The 17,734-nt window shown below is 40.1% G+C and overlaps 1 protein-coding gene across 1 annotated transcript; it reads right to left on the reverse strand.

Annotated features, from left to right (window-relative positions):
• Positions 1-525: 525 nt before the first annotated feature.
• On the reverse strand, positions 526-2,845 carry LOC109260061 (olfactory receptor 52H1-like). The gene has a single exon (XM_019438053.2). The coding sequence runs from the start codon at positions 2,105-2,107 to the stop codon at positions 1,166-1,168; it is 942 nt and encodes a 313-aa protein (XP_019293598.1). The 5' UTR covers positions 2,108-2,845; the 3' UTR covers positions 526-1,165.
• Between the last annotated feature and the right edge of the window lie 14,889 nt (positions 2,846-17,734).

Consider the following 17,734-nt stretch of genomic DNA (forward strand, 5'->3'; position numbering starts at 1 on the left):
AGGACAAGCCACAGATTTCTGGCTTGGGAACTCATGTTGGGGGTAGTGCCATTCACTGTAAAAGAAGACCAAAAAGGAAGGGCACTTTTCATGAAGGAAGTTAGTGAGCTTCCAGGTCAGTTTTGAAGAAATTAAGTCTGAGGAGTTTGTAAGCCATTCAAGTGAGTAGTACCCAGGAAGCAATTGGACAGAAAATTCTGAATCAGGCAGACCTGGGTTTGGATCCTAAGTCTACTGATTGTCTTTCTGTAATCTTTGTAGGTCTCCATTTCCTCATCTGTGAAATGAATGAACTAAGATTACCCTCTCACAATTATTTTTTATTAAAAAAATATTTTTAATATTTTTATTTTTTTGTTGTTTATTTTTGATAGAGAAACCAAGCAGGGGAAGGGCAAAGAGAGTGGGAGAGACAGAGAATCCCAGGCAGGCTCCACACTGTCAGCACAGAGCCCGATGTGGGGCTCAAAATCACAAATTGTGAGATCATGACCTGAGCCGAAATCAAGAGTTGAATACTTAATCGACTGATCCATAACTGTTTTTAATTAAATTAATTAATATTTGTAAAATATGAGCCAAAGGTAGTGAAAATTTTCTTGGAGCGTGCAACTGAAGAAAACAGATACAAAAGAAAACAAGCTCCATGTAATTTGAGATGGGTAAGGGAAAAGGTAAAGCAAGTACAGGACACGGGAGGAGGGATTACTCATGTACAGACTCAGGACTGAACTGCAGAGCATCAAGCTTAGTAGTTGTAGTAGACAGACTTGATAGCTACTTAAAGAGGGAAGACAGGAGCCTTTGCCTTTAACTCAGGAACTCAGAAGCAAAGGGGTGAGTTGTATACTAGGAAATAAGTAGCCTTCAAATATCTCAAAATTAGCAATAGAAAGAGGTAAACCTTAGTATTAGTGCTCTTCTGTACCAATCATCACCTTCTTCATACAAGTGGTGAGAAAACTGAACCAAGAAAACCCTTGATTTTCTGGAAGTCTAGAAGGTTTTCTTTTTCCTTTTCCCCCTCCTGTCCCTACTTTGCACACGGCTGGAACTCTAAAATTTCAAGCTATAGGAGTTACGGCTTTATTTTTATAGCTCCTATGTTATGCAAAATCTCATCTAATTAATTTACCTAACTTTCTCCATCAGTGGCCCTCCCCATTCAGTGTGTCCTCTTCAAAGAAAAGAGGAGAGCAAATTTGTCCTGGATCTGCTTGGTCTTCACTCCATAGACCACAGGATTTAGGGCAGGGGGGATGGCCACATAGAGGTTGGCAAATAGGATGAGCACATTTCGAGGGACACTGTGCCCAAAGCGATGTGCAAGGATGGAGAAGAAGGCAGGTGTGTAAAACATGAGGATGACACTGACATGGGAACCACAGGTGCTGAGGGCCTTTTGGCGGGCACCCTGGGATGAGAGGTGAAAGACAGCATGGAGGATGAAGGTATAGGAAACAGCAATAAAGATCACATCTGAGATGACAGTCATGAGAGGGACAGAAAATCCATACCAGATGTTGATGGAGATGTCAGCAGAGGAAAGCCGAGCAACACCTATGTGCTCACAGTATGTGTGCGGTATGATGCGTGTCCCGCAGAAGGGTAACCGTTTCAGCAGAAAAACATCTGGCAAGATGACAGAGAAGCTCCTCACAACAATGCTCACCATCAGCTTGATGATCACCTGCCGAGTCAGGATGGTGGTGTACCTCAAAGGGAAGCAGATGGCCACATAGCGATCGAACGCCATGGCCAACAGGATGGCTGAGTCCACTACAAAGCTGAAGTGGAGGAAGAACATCTGGGTAAGACAGCCAGAGAAGGTTATTTCCTGGAAGCCCAGCCAGAGGTTACTGAGCAGTTTGGGCACTGTGGCAGTGGACAGGATGAGGTCCGTGGTAGCCAGCATAGCTAGGAAGAAAAACATGGGCTCGTGGAGGCTTTGCTCAGTTGCAATGAGGTAGAGGAGGATGAAGTTTCCCACAATAGCCAAAACATAGATGACACAAAAGGGAATCCCAATCCAGATGTGGAACTTGTCCAGGCCAGGTATTCCCACAAGGAGAAAGGAACTGGGATTGTAGCAGCTCAAATTATGCATGGTCCCTTTAGTCTAGGATCCACTGGCTTCTGAACCCTGAGGAGAAATCAGCTATCATAAGGGGCTTTGAAAGACACTTCTACTCTGCTACTGACCATGGTCGGGGACTGCAGCTGTCACATTCAGTGTTCCTGCTTGAGAAGCACCTCTGTTCCCTGGATGTTGGCACCTGTAGAATTGACTTGTTATTGAGCCTTTTCTTTGCCATTGGCCCCATTCATTTCCTTATACATTTTTAAATAAACCGTAAAGAACAGTTATTTTTCTGGGTCAGCAATATCATATGCTGACTCTTTCTCACTGTAGATTATGTGGGATAGGCAGGGGTTCAAATGGAAAAAAGAAAGCATAGTATATGTATATGAGGAGAAGAAGGCTTGTGTATGTAAGGGAAAGGGAAGGCAGGGGAGAGAGAGAAGCAGGAAATGTTAAAATTATGAAATGGGATGAGCTGTGAGTAATAGGCTTTTGTAGAGCAAATATTATGTTTCCAACAATGGTTTTGATAAAAAATAAACTGAAGAATTTCAATAAAGCAGTAGAAAAATAATGAAAAAAGAAGGAAAAAAGAAAGGACAAGTTCCAGGGCTGTGGGTAGTACAGGAGATTTGTTGCACAGGGATTGAAATATGGTTCCGATTAGGAGGGATGCTTCCTGGGATGTGAAAATAAGAGAATGCATCTACCAGAAAATGCCCAGGGACAGGTAAGCAGCATTCCCCCAACTCAGGCAAAGGGCAGTGAGGATGCCCTAAACCTTGGAGGATCTCTGCTCCCTAACTTAGGAGGGGAGACCACTCTACCCATTAGTGAGTCTGACAGTGCCTCTGTAACAGATACCAGCCAGTGTGATTGGCTTGGGCAAAGTCAAGCAGAGCAGATTCTCACCTCCTAGAGATAAAATTAAGAGCAGTGCTGCCCTAATGTTTTCATTTCTGGTCTACAGGTTCGTGGACCCCATCTATGGGAATTGCTAGCTTTGCACTGAATAGAGTCTGCCTTTGGAGGTGCCTTTTGCATTTTAGTTTTAACTCCATTCTATGATCTAGTTTATAAAGTACTTTTGAAAAGGGTGCCAGTAATGGTGATAAGCAGGGAGTGCAGCCATGGAAAGGCCAGAGCAACTGAGGCCCTCCTTCAACCAGTTTTGGAGAGGTTTAGTTCTTACCCTCTCCAACAAATCTACAAAGCCATTCAGAAAGCTTTGAGGGAAAGGGAGTGGATTTTGTGGGTAAGTCATAACAGTTCTATATTATTGTGTTTGGCAGGAATCTGTAGTTTTGTGACAAGAAAGGGGGATTTTGTGACATCTCCGCCAGAACCCCAGTCAAAACTTTACACAGTGAGGTTCTCTCACATAGGGGATGATTTTGTCACTGCCAGAGTCCTTAATTAGCCAAAGTGGACAAAACATCTACGTGGCTGGGAGGAATGTAACCAGTTACCACTGTCCAAAAGCAGCACCCCCACCCTTGCCCCAAACGCGACTCATCCTCCAAGCCCGTAAGAATGTGTGTTTGAAGTTTCATCTGCAGCTCTGATTTAGGTTAAATGCCTGTGGGCACCGAACTTATTCAAATAATGGTAACGACAGAATCTTCATAAAAATCATCCCTAAAAGGACAGCTACCTCATCTCCTGTGGTATGAAAAGTAGATAGACTGAGAATGCCTCAAAATGTCTCTATAATTTAGGCTAGATTGCAACTGAGTCTCTTGAAACACAGACTCACTGCCTCTTGACAAAAAACACACTTCTTCGGGGTCACAGGGGATACATTTAAAGGGGAGAAAAATAAACCACTAATCATTAAAACCACAAAGGAGGTCAACAGAAAATATACAAACCACAGTTTGCTGCTTCAGCCTGAATCTCTCCTGACTTCACTTCTTTTACCCAAAGAGCTCTTCTTTCCTTCTGGATTCTCCGCTGTGTTACTGGTCACGTTAGTCAGTCTGCACAAAAAATCAATCGTTTTCTGCCAGGAGCTGTCTCTTTATGGAATCACTGGTATCAGAAGGACTCCTTCCTCCCAGAGTCCTGTCCTCCAGGGCACAGACCCTACTTGCACACAACACAAGGCTACATTATTTGATAAAGATCAAAGAGCCAGTGTAGCATTTTTCTCTTCCCTAATTGGCTGTAGTTTTCAACTCAACGAATTCTCTTCCGTCTCTTAATTTACAATAGTAGAAAGTATCTGTTTGGAAGGAAAACAAGGAAACAAGTAAAATTTTAACAGAGGAGAGGTGCCATAAAGGGTAAAAACAACCTTTTTATGCATTACCTTATATTCCCAGGAGATAGAACTCAGGTTTATGGGTCCCACCATTGTTTCATCCCCAGACGAGGGAGGAGGTCAAACATATTAACTCCTTTCCCTTGAGATGGAATGTAAGTTGGTGATTTTAGTAGGGGTGGATATTAGATCCCTAGGAGATTCAGTTTAGACAATTTAGACACAGTAAGTTGAGACAGAATTCTCAGAGGCCTAAGAATGTTCCTGTATATGTGGTATTCTTTAATTAGTCTATTTATATAAACTTGCACCAATATTATATAAATACAATTAAAGTTTTCTAGTCTTGATATTGGGATGTAAGACCTTCGACTTTCCCCCCCAAAATTTCTTAGCCATTATTTGCACTATGCGTTGCCAAAAATTTTATAAGCAGTTTCTCAACTTATAAATACATGCGCACACACACACACACACACGTGTGCACACACACACTCTTAGAGTTTTTGTTTTAATTACATTGAATCTGTACATTAATACAGAAATACCTGATATGTTTATAATATTGTATCCTTATATTATAAATATGACATATTCCCCTATTAATGTAGTCATTTTTAATTTCACTAATAATGTGTTTAAAAAACTAATTTGAAAAGATATCTGCATGCCCATGTTCATTGAAGCATTATTTACAATAGCCAAGATATGGAAACATTCTAAGTGTCCATTCATGGAGGAATGAAAAAGAAAATGTGGTATAGATGTGGATTATACACATAGATAGATATATAGATATATATGGTGAAATATTATTCAGCCATAAAAAACAGTGACATCTTCTTCCCATTTGTGACAATAGAGATGGAATTTGAGGGCATTATGCTAAGTGAAATATGTCAGACAGAGAAAGACAGATATTATATGACTTATATGTGGAATCTTAAAAAGCAAAACAAACAAAAAACAAGCTCATAAATACAGAGAACAGACTGGTGGTTACCAGAAGAGGGGAGTGAGTGGTGGGCAAAATGGGTGAAGGTAGTCAAAAGGTACAAGCTCCCAGTTATGAAATAAATAAGCCATGGAAAGATAATATACAGTATGGGGACTATAATTGATAATGGTGTATTATGTATTTGCAAGTTGTGAGAGAGCAGATCTTGAAAGTTCTCATCACAACAAAAAAAAAATTTTGTAACTACGTATGGTGACAGATGTTAACTAGACTTATTGTGGTGATCATTTGGTAACATATACAATTTTTTTAAGTTTATTTATTTTGAGAGAGAGAGAGAGAGAGTGAACAAGAGTGGGGGAGGGGCAGAGAGAGAGGGAGAAAGAGAATCCCAAGTAGGCTCTGTGCTATCATCACAGAGCCCAACGTGGGGCTCAAACTCATGAAACACAAGGTCATGACCTGAGTCGAAATCAAGAGTTGGAGGCTAGGGGCACCTCGGTGGCCCAGTCGGTTGTCTAACTTCAGCTCAGGTCATGATCTCACAGTTCGTGAGTTTGATCCCCACGTCAGGCTCTGTGCTGACAGCTCAGAGCCTGGACTCTGTTTCAGAATCTGTGTCTCCCTCTCTCTCTCTGCCTCTCCCCCACTTGCACTCTGTGTCCCTTGCTGTCTATCAAAAATGAATAAATGTTAAAACAAATTTTTAAAAAAGAAGTTGGAGGCTTAACCAGCTGAGCCACCCTGGTGCCCGAAAGTATACAAATATTGAATCATTGTGTTGTGCACCTGAAACTAATATAATGTTGTATGTGAGTTATGCCTCAATTAAAAAATACAAATATTCTTTTTTTGTGGGATGCAGAATATTTGTTTTCTATAGCTATTATAAAATATTACCACAGACTCCACAGCTTAAAATGCCAGAATTTGAGGTGCCTGGGTGGCTCAGTTGGTGAAGCATCTGACTTCAGCTCAGGTCATGATCTCACAGCTCATGAGTTCAAGCTCCACGTCAGTCTCTGTGCTGACAGCTCAGAGCCTGGAGCCAGGTTCGGATTCTGTGTCTTCCTCTCTCTGCCCCCCCCCCCTTCACATTCTGTCTCTCTCTGTCTCTCAAAAATAAATAAATGTTAAAAAGAAAAAGAAATCTCTGTGATTATATTTGAGCCAGCTAGATGTTCCAGGAAAATCTCCCTAGTTTAAGGTGTACTGATTAGTTTCATCTGATAGTCATCTTAATCCCCCTTTACCATCTAACCTAACATAATCACAGAGGTTTGCAACGGGGATGCCATTTGAGCGGCCATTATTTAGCCATCATTCTGCCTTGTGGTAGGCAGAATAAGTTTCAGAGTTTGTAAATGATGTTTGTCACACTCGCTATTCTTGATTAATTTAATCTCTAGATATACTGTCAATAATAGATGCATTTAAATGTCTCATTTTGTTATGTTCATTTCTCCTTGCTTCTTAATTAATATTTCACATATTGAGGCTACATTGTAATACACATACATAATGTCTGTATGTATTCACAGATCCTGCTGGTTTTTTAACATGATTCTGAGTGGGAGATTCTCTCTGACTTTTCTCTTTCTTTTTTATTTCCTCCTTGTGCTCATTCTTCCAGTTACCTCAACCTGTTCTCCTAGACACTCTGCCTTGAATGAAAGCTTAGTGTGGTGGCTTCTGATCCTGATCCAGTGATGATTCCATGGTCATCACAGATCTAGTTACTGAGATGGAAGGAAGATCGGTTCAGTTCCTTGGGGGCAGAATGTATCTCTATCTCCTTACATTTCTAGATAAGCCACTTTCCAGAAATGTAATTCTAGGAAGTGGTTTGATACCAGTTTTTTGGTGTGTGTGTGTGTGTGTGTGTGTGTTTAATTTACATTTTTGAACAGGAACCCTATCTCTCATTATTCTTGGTCTCAAGTAGTGACCTCAGTTTGGGTCTGCTACATGAAAGAACTTGTCAAAATCTTGCAGCAGCTATATTTCTTTCTAGGCTACTACCTTTTTCTAGATCTGGAACTCTGGATATTATGGATTTGTGAATCCCCTGACCCATGATCCTTGTTTTATTTTTTCCTTGATCTACAAAAACGTTAGTATCTAGGTATCACAATCCTGCAACATTTATTTTCCCAGAGACTAAAAACAAACTTCTAATCTATTTTCCCCATTTTTTATTAGTTTAAAGTGAGAAAGTTTCATTTGTACCATTTACTTCTCATAAACACTAAAGACAAAGTACCTGTGTTCATTTTTAAAATGACCGCTATCAATCATCTCAGATCCCCTTCCCCACAAGGATGGTGTCCTTAGATGCTGGGAATGCAGTAGAAAAAGAGTTAAAGTGTCCAGAAAAGTCTTCCCCTGCCTTCCAGCACATCGTATCTGTGATATCACCTGCCAAATTCTCAGCATCCTACTGCTGTTTCCTCAGCCACTGAGGGTCTGCTTACATCTTCTCTGAAAACTACATCAGGTCAACATAAAATGTCAGGGTGTCTTAGTGTCAGAACATGGGACAAATTGGAGGCAGATATTATGTTTCTTCTGAATAGAATGTCATTGAAAGGTCCACAAGCAATGTGACCGCATGTCAAAATAAGTCATTACTCTTTAAGGAAAGTCAGCAAACCAGATATTAGATGTAAAAAATACAAATATAAAGTCTTTACAACAAAGCAGAGGAGAACATTTTTACAGTCTTGAGTAGTTCAAGATGTTTAAAAAAAAACCATTTAGGCCCAAGATGGAGCCACTTGTGTCCAGGGTGCCACATCAGCAAACAGAACTCAGGTAACTTTTGTGTTCCTGTAAGTGTTTCACTTGACCATACACACAGTATATCCACTGAGCCAACCCCCAAACGCCACTCCAACTCTGGGCCTTCTCACCCCACACAAAGTTGACTATGTGACCCCTGCCAGTTGGATATTTTCTATTTGCCTCTCCCTTGTTGTTCATTCTCTATCCTGTAGAAGTTTTCTGCTTTCAACCCAATTTTGCAGTTGTCTGACAGACTATCCACTTCATGAAGTATTAAAAAAGTTCATGTATATACATAAAATGTTTTCTTCAATCATTTCTTCAACAAAGATTTTCTGGAAAGGAACCAGAAATAATAAACTTTTAAAAAATGATAAATCATGCAGGGAATATAGTCAATAATATTGTAATAACTTTGTGTGGTGGCAGAGGATAACTACATTACCATGGTGAACATTGTGTAACATATATAATTGTTGAATCATGGTCCTGTATACCTGAAACTAATATAACATTACATGTCAACTATATTCCAATTAAAAATATTTTAAATGATAAATTAAACTACAAAAAAATTTAAAGTTCTTCTCAACAACAGACAGCAGTAAAAAGACACCATATGTGGGATGCTTGGGTGGCACAGTTAGTTAAGTGTCTGACTCTTGATTTTGGTTCAGGTCATGATCTCACAGTTCGTGAGATCGAGCTCCACATTGAGCTCTGCACTGACAGCACAGAGCCTGCTTGGGATTCTCACTTTCCCTCTCTCTCTCTCTCTCTCTCTGCCCCTCCCATGCTCTCTCTCTCTCCCTCTCTATCTTAAAATGAATAAGTGAACATTTGAAAAAAAAAAGACACCATATGCAAGCCAAAGTCAGAGAGAAAATAGTCCAATATTCACCCAACAAATATTTGACAAAGGACTTGTATCCAGAATCTATACAGAACTCCACAAATCAACAATAAAAAAGACAAAACAATCTAATTTTAAAATGAGCAAATGATTTGAACAGACATGTCATTCTAATTTTAAAATTAGGGAAGGATTTGGAAGTAAAGTTATGAGTGGCCAAGGTGCATATAAAAAAAATTCTTGCCATGATGAGTTCAGGAATATGCACATTAAAATCACAATGAAATAGCACTAAAAATCACTAAAGTGCTTAGAATTGCAATGACTTACAGACTCATATGTTGGCAAGGGTATGTAGCAATCTGTTGGTGGGTGTGTAAAATGGTACAAATTTGGGAGAAAATCTAGCACTTGTCTTCAAGTGAAATATATATCTACTCTGTAACAAAGGAATTCAAATTTTATGTATAGTTTCAAGAAGAATTAAGCACACGTCCACCACAAGAAGACTTGTCTATACCTTTATTCATAAAACTAGTAATACGTTAATTCATAACATAAAAAAATTGAAGACACTTCAAATATATCTCAACAGGAGATTAGATACATATATTGTGTATATTCATACGATGGAATGTTAATCAATAATAGAAGAGAACAAACCACTGATAAATAAAACAATATGAATAAAGAACAAAAATGTTATGTGAAAGAAAGCTTATCCAATGGAGTTTATACTGTATGATTCCATTCATAAGAAGATCCAAACAGGCAAAATTTAGATTGAACTTCAAATAGGGGAGGAATTCATTCTATCAAAACAACGTCCCATAGAAAACTTCAAATCATATGGGTGGTGGGATGTAGGGAGGGAAGCAGGGAACAAGAATCTGAAGTCACTGTAAAATATTCAAAAACAGTCAGAAACCAAAAGGGAGTATGCCCTTAGTAAAAAGGAAATAACATTGGGTGAGTTTCCTGGTTTTGTATCTTTTCAGCTGAGAACAGACCCCAGTCAGCACAAAGTTACACAATTAAAACTTGTAGAGAAGCTCAATTTTGTTGACTAGAAAAGTAATTTAGAAAAGAAAATGCAAGTTTACCACATACACCGGAAAGTGAAGAGAAATACCCACAATAGAAAGAGTTTGAAAATTCTACATATAAATACTGCCAACATCTCTAAAGTACACGTTTGAGGAAGACTCTATACAATTCAAGTAAAACTATAAGACCTGAAGAGGTAGTTTAGCTGCTACTTACTGCCGAGAAGACACATGGAATTTGACATCAGCCAAGTAAACTGCCTGAAAAAAAATTTAATTCAGAAAACTGTAACAGAATCCAGACATTTTTGCAACATATCTTTCACAATTTCCAGAGTACGTTATACAGTCTAAAATCACTAGACATATTTAAACAGGACCCATGCTTTAAAAAAAAAGAAAAAGACAGTCGTGGAGATTGACTCCAAGATGAGCCAGATGTTTGTTAGTGGACACAGACTTCAAAGCAACTGCCTTAACTATAGTCAAAGACAAAGGGATAAATATGTTTCTAATGAATGCACAAGTAGGAAATCTCAGCAGAAAAATAAAAATTATTTTAAAATAATGAAAACTCTGAAACTATAAAAACAATAACTGAAACTTTAAAACCACTATATGGGCTAAAAGAATGATTAGAGATGAGAGAAGAAAGAGTAAAGGAACTTGAGGATAGATTAATAATAATTATCCAAGAAGGAAAATAGTATCCAACTTGAAAAGCATATTTTAAAAACTGAAGTAAAAAAAAGAAGAGAACAGAATCTCAGTGCCTTGTGGAACAAAATAAAAGGAATAATATACATTTAATTGGGATTCCGGAATTAGAACAAAAGGAAAACAATACATATCTGAAAAATATTTAAAGAGATATTAGCCAAAAAAGCCCTGATTTTATGAAAGACATAGACCTGATTAGAATAAATACAAAGAAAATCAGTTTCAAGCATATTATAGTCAAAATTCTGAGAAAAATTTGACAGCAGCCAGACGAAGCAGCACAGTAAATACAGTGAGATGATTGTTGGCCTCTATTTAGAGACATCAAAGACTAGAAGGGAGTGGAATGATATTTTTTTAATTGAAGAAAAAAATATATATATATATATCTGTCCACACTTCTGTAGGAAGTGAAAATATTCTTAATAAAGGCAAATGAAGACATTTTATCAGATCAACAAAAACCACAACTATTTTTTATAGCCCAAAGTTGAGAAAAAAAGGGAAGTGTTTTGTTTTGTTTTGCTTTTTTAATTTCTTATCCCAGGGGCACCTGGGTGTCTCAGTCAGTTAAGCGTTCTGACTCTTTGATTTCAGCTCAGGTCATGATCTCACAGTTTGTGAGACTGAGCCCCACGAAGGGCCCTGCACTGGCAGCGTGCTTGGGATTCTGTCTCTCTCTCTCTTTCTTGACCCCTACCCCACTTGCATGCACTCTCTCTCTAAAAATAAATAAACAGTTAAAAAAGAAAATAAAATTATAAAATAAATTTTAAAAACTATTTAAAAAAATTCTTGTACTATACCTAATGAAGGTAGACAGAAACAAGGAGACTAAGATATATCTGTACTTAGCAGTGCATGAGTTTCTTAGTGAACAGGAAGTCCTGGGACCATCAAGAACAAAGTGAGGGCACAGGTGCCCCTTGTGTCATCAGTTCATTCTAGTTTTGCTAGACTATATTAAACACCAAAAATATTTTATTTTATTTTATTTTATTTTATTTGTTTAAGTTTATTTATTTATTTTGAAAGAGGGAATGAGAGAGAGAGAGAGAGAGACCACATGCACATGAGTGTAAGAGCAGGGCAGGGGCAGAGAGAGAGGGAGAGAAAGAATCCCAAGCAGGCTCTCTGCTGTCAGAGCAGAGCCCGACACAGGGCTCAGTCCCAGGAACTGTGAGTTCATGACCTGAGCTGATATCAAGAGTCAGAGGCCTAACCAACTAAGCCACCCAGGCCCCCCTGTTACACATTAAATATAAATGTTATAAAATTGTATAAGTTTGTTGAAGATGACCGCTCAGCATAATGGCATGTTTGATAGAAAGAAAAATAACATTTATTTATCTGCTATGAGGATTTGTTTTCTCCATACCTTGAAAACAATATGGGTTATTGCTTTCCAATATTCTCAAAAACAAGTGAAAATACTTAGAGTCTATGAATGTACCTGTAGGGTTTTAGTAGCAAAGCACCTCTCAGTAAAAAAATGAAGCCACACTTACCACCCCCAACCTACTAGATGAGAGTCACCAGAGCTGAGGATGGAGGGGAGAGAGAGATAGGACAGAGAGAATGGCAGAGGGGGAGGGGCTTAGGCCTTTGGAGATTAAAAACAGATTTGGGGTTGGACAATTTAGAGAGATTAGGGGTCTGGATCAATTAGATTGTGCAGTATTATCCTTGAGCAAAAAGGAAACCATTGGAATCCCAAAACCATGGGGCAGTCCGTGTGCCAGTCTTCCAATAACAGCATCACAGATCAGCACATTGAGAGATGTCTGATCACTTCTGGTGATGGTTCTAGATACATTGTCGGTGGATAATCCTGAGAGCTGAAGTCTTCTTATGCACTGAGATTCTCCTGAGCCCACCCAGACTTCCCACTGTGGTCACCCACCTTATTCATTAATGTCCCAGCAAAGTCCTAAAGATCCAGAAACACGAATAGTGTAATTACCACTCAAAATTCAGAGGTAGTGGGGAGGGAAAAGCCCCAGAACAGATACCTGGTCTCTGAGAGTGTCTGCAGCTCCGATGAACTAGGGAGGACTAAACAATCAGGCATCAGAGTAGCTGATTAAATTCAGCAAGCCAAAATGAAAGTAACAGTGAAGCCTTTAAACATTTACTACAGGGACATGTGGGTGGTTCTGTCAGTTACCTCTTCAGCTCAGGTCATGGTCTCACCTTTCATGAGTTCCAGCTCCTAATGGGACATCTCTGCTGTCAGCACAGATCCCACTTCAGATCCTCTGCTCCTCTCTGCCCCTTCCCTGCTCATGCTCTCTCTCTCTCTCTCAAGAATAAACAAAACATTAAAAATAAAAGGATAAACATTTACTACAGTAGCATGAGGAAGAGGCTGGAACAGGGGAAAGTGCTGTATAAATAACAGAAATGAAACCGGTGAATTGCCAAAGTAGTAATTAGTAATGCACACACCAGAAAATACAGTTTGCAAACCAAGAGCACTCAGCCGAAAACACGGTATGAGGTGTGGGAGTATATAAAGCAGCTCATGTAGTGAGAAGGCAGTGATTGTTTATTCTTCACAATGATTGGTTATAATATTAGACTTTTCTTCAATGTTTATTTTTGAGAGAGAGAGAGCATGAACAGAGGAGGGGCAAAGAGAGAGGGAGACACCGAATCTGAAGCAGGCTCCAGGCTCTGAGCTGTCAACACAGAGCCCGATGAGGGGCTCCAACTCATGAATCTCGAAATCATGAACTGAGCCTAAGTTGGCTGCTTAAGCAACTGAGCCACCCAGGTGCCCCAATATTAGAATTTTCTTATAAATGATAGGGAACTGGTCAGTGGTTACCTGATATCAACCTTGGGAAACAGTTCAAGTTTTGCTTCTGATTTCCAAAGACACAAGCAAGAAATGACCCAGGTCAAGGTAGCCTTGCAAAATAAGTTAAATTAAACTTTATATATGACTAAACTGGTTTGTCTGCTTAGGAAAAGGCTGAGTGTCTGTTTATTATTGATTTTAACAGTGCCAACTTCCTCATTAGGTCTCCCCCTGTGGAAGAGTGCACAAGCTGAGGGTCAGATAGAGCAGCACAGACCTGGGGGTTGTCTCATTGCCAAGGGAACCCTGAAAAAAAGGTTCCTACAGTTTTGTGAACCCTGGGGTCTGAAGGAGTTTGAGGAAGGAGGGCTAAGAGTGGAAAAGTATTGAGTGTTCAGCCAGAGTACAGTATCTTCCAGGTTTCCAAAAAAGGACACCTCCAAGCAAAGGCTTCCGGGCTAGCAGTATAGGTGTGCACCAAAAGCATGGCCTGCCGGGGAGGTGGGGGGCCTGGGTCCTTGACCGCCACTCCCTTCCAAGACTGCCATGCATGGCTGGTACCAAGTCTGGTGTGGGAGGAGGTTTTTGCCCTGTGACGTCCAGCCTATGAAGTAAAGCTTTTGTCACTGCCAGTAGAGGGGCCTAAGAAATTACACATAGGATTTCAGCCTAGAGCTAAAATCCTCAATTTCATTCCCTGACTTTTCAGGACCTAAGCTGGAAACAGACGACATTATCATGAACTCTAATTGGTGAGACTTTGAGGAGTTATGTCAGAACTGGGTAATGAGTCTGACGCAACAGCAGACCAGGCAATGATCAAGATTATTCTGAGGAGGATGAAACCTGTCTGAAGAACTGAATATAACCATGAGTCTTCAGTTACCAAGTCAGAAAAAGAGGTTCCATACCCAGTAGGGCTTCCTTTAAAGAGCTAGAAAGCTTCCCCCTTAAGTTCCTTTTTATTTTAAATGTTTATTTATTTATTTTGATAGAGACAGAGCACAAGCCAGGGAGGGGCAGAGAGAGAGGGAGAGAGCAAGCTCCACACTGTCAGTGCAGAGGCGGACACGGGGCTTGAACTCACAAACTGTGAGATCATGACCTGTGCCTAAATCAAGAGTTGGATGCTTAACCAACTGCACCACTGAGGTGTGAACCCCCCACACTAAGTTTCTATATGGGTCTTATCTTATCTGGTCCAAGACATTGATTCAAGCACAGCACAGCTTTGGCCACAGTACAGCTGAAGGTTAACCTGAAGCTTTCAGAGGAGCTTCTGAGCTTCAGAAGAGGCAGTGTCAGGATAGTCAGGGTTCACATGCAAGAAGGATAATCCCAGGGGGCAAATGTGGTCTCCCTAAAAACAGGGTTTACAATGTGAGGGCACCCCAAGGGGACAGATACTAATCTGGCTGCAGACTAACAGAGCTCCTGCCCTGGGGTTCCCAGTCCAGACAGAATAATTCACTTTAGTCCTTGGTTTCAGAACTACCACAGATGGTTCGTTTCAGTCTTATTTGTGTGTGATATCAGTTTATCAGCCTGGTGATGTGAATGACATCTCTGTGTGCTCTGTTGGGATCTGGGAACTGCGGGATCAGTAGTCAGTCTGGATCCAAAGCACTTACAGCAGCTCAGAAAGGCAACACCCCAAGGTTTTAGTTCAAGAAGAAGGAGAAGCTTCCAGGGCTGGTTCTAAAAGACCTGAAAGACCACTGATGTTTTTCCCTTTCCCCCTTCCCCATGCCTCCCGAGGTACCAGAGTGTTACGATTCTTTTCTGTTTTTTGTTATTCATTTTCCCATGTTGTTATCAGTATGTCTCTTTTACGTTTTTTAATTCTGTATTTTCATCTAAACCTTTTAGTCTGGAAGGACTATATGCAGGAAGGGCGAAAGCATTTCTATAGGAAAACATTTTTGTACAACTTAATCAGAAAGACACATCATGTTGAAGAATTGGTTAGCACAAAAATCTTGGATCTCTCATCCCTTGCTGTGATGTTAATCTCTGACCTATTTGAATCTTTAGAAAGGGGTTGATGGGTGTCTGGATGGCTCAGTCAGTTAAGCTTCTGACTCTTAACTTTGGCTCAGGTCATGGTCTCACAGTTCGTGAGTTTGAGCCTCATGTCAGGCTCTGCTCTCTCTCAAAACAAATAAATTTTAGAAAGGGGTTGAAGGGATTAGAAAGCCTTTGCAAGGTCCTCCACAAATATTGAAATGTCAAAGTTATAAAAGACAGATGTACAATTGAAGGAAGGGAGCAGACATCCTGATCAAACATGAGGCGCAAGTGAGAATTGTCCTTTAGGGCAATCGCTGCTTTGAGAACCCGGATTGTTTGTCTGAGATGTGTGGTCCAGGCTGGGGTTGTCTTATCTCTTCATCAGCTGCAAAATTCCATCCAGTAATTGTTCATTAAAATACTCAGTTTCCTTTGTGGCTTGAGTGTGGCATGAAGCATGAAGAGTCCACCATGTGTCCCATGATTAGGTCCACTGATTTGTAGCTTGGGCTGCTAATCCAGGGCCATTATCAGAGGCAAAGTGTTCAGGAAACCTAACAGGAAACAAATATGGCCTTGTAGGGCCTGGATACCATGGCTTGAGTCAGTGGAATGCATGGGAGTGCTAGGACAAATACAAAGAAAATGTCAACTGTAGACAGGGTTGAGTGAGAGCTCTGATGGGACAAGGGGTTTGATGTTAGGCAGGATGTTCTACCAGCCAAGAATATATTTGGTCCTTGGGCAATTTGGGGATTCTGTCCTTGGGCAGTGATTTTAGCCTTGACCAGAGTCACGGACAAGCTTTTTATACTATTTCAGTATTTGTTGCTGACAGTGGCAGTCTGTGCATGTAGGCTTTTTCTAGATTTTCCAAGGCCATCCTCACCTGAATTCAAGAGAAGATTGGTCACAAACCTGTTTGCTTTGGGGTAGAAGACACTTTAGTCTCCACATTTAGTTGACAATCATGGTCTGCTCATTGATTGTTTCCTTGGCCAAGTGTAGGTCCTCTCTGCTGAGCATCCACATGGATCACAAACACTTATTAGGAGCAGAACTAATTTTTCTCCAACTGTTCCATCTCCACAGGGAAACTTGTTTTATATGCCAGGCTCAGGTTCTCTAGCAGGCCAATCAAATAGCCAGGCCATTTACTATTGCCCAGGAATCATGTTGGCTTACAGTCCTCCACATGCCCCACAAAAATATCCCTAACATGGCTCGGGGGCAAAGACTAGCAAAGGTGCACACAGACAATTTAACAATATCAATAATACTTTCAGCAGTGGGGGGCATCACAGTAGAAGTTTGTAGGGGCCCAGAGACACCTACCCATTGTCAGGTTTGGGCAAAGGCCTGGGTGCTAACAAAGATTCTCTCCTGAACTGAACTCAGGCCCCTTAGTATCCCATTTAGTAACCTCTGACCCTGTTCCTTGGCTCTAAATCCCCACTTTGTTTATTGTACTCATAGTTGAGCCAATCTCTCTCTCCCACTACAAAACCCCATTGTAGCAGCCCCTCTAGAATAAAGTCCTCCTTACCTTACATCTTTAACAAGTGCCCTGAATAGTTTTTTCTTTAAATGGTGGTGGCTTCAGACCCCAAATCAGAGCATAGTGTCTGTTTTTTCTTCATTTGGTGCCAGGGATTAAGGGATCACAGTAACCAGTGCATGGATGTATAAAATGCCTAAAAAGTGCAATTCTCTTCAATCTTCTCATTGAACTCTAACGTTGGCAAAGAGCATCTGGTCCCTACTAGAGACAGAGGGATCTGCTTAATTCCTAGTCTTGTTTATATCTGAAAACAGTTTAGGTCGGGCCACTTCTCTGCTCTCATCTGTATGTCAGCTGGCACCTTGAGCATACTCCGGTGAGACCCTAAAGGAGAGAACCCAGAAAAACTTTACCCAGATTCCTGATCCACAGAAACCATGACATAATTATTGTGTATTCTTTTAAGCCTAAAATTTAAACCTACCACTAAATTTGTGATAATTTGTTACATAGCAGGAGAAAATAAATACAATTTCATATAGTCTATTAAGTTAAAGAGGCTATTACAATTACAGGAGATGATGAGAATGAAGTAATTTTTACAATAACGTAATATTTATTTTAACTGGATAGAAAAAAATTTTAAACACTGATTCTTTACTCAAATTATCCTATTTCTTGAAAGCAAAGTTAATTATTTTAAAATGAATGGA

Source organism: Panthera pardus, unplaced genomic scaffold (genome assembly GCF_024362965.1).
Source record: "Panthera pardus isolate Hobbes unplaced genomic scaffold, ASM2436296v1 HiC_scaffold_12, whole genome shotgun sequence".
In the NCBI taxonomy this organism is placed as follows: domain Eukaryota; kingdom Metazoa; phylum Chordata; class Mammalia; order Carnivora; family Felidae; genus Panthera; species Panthera pardus.

Coding starts and splice junctions, on each gene's coding strand:
- LOC109260061 (XM_019438053.2), bottom strand. CDS start 2,107: ATGCATAATTTGAGCTGCTACAATCCCAGTTCCTTTCTCCTTGTGGGA.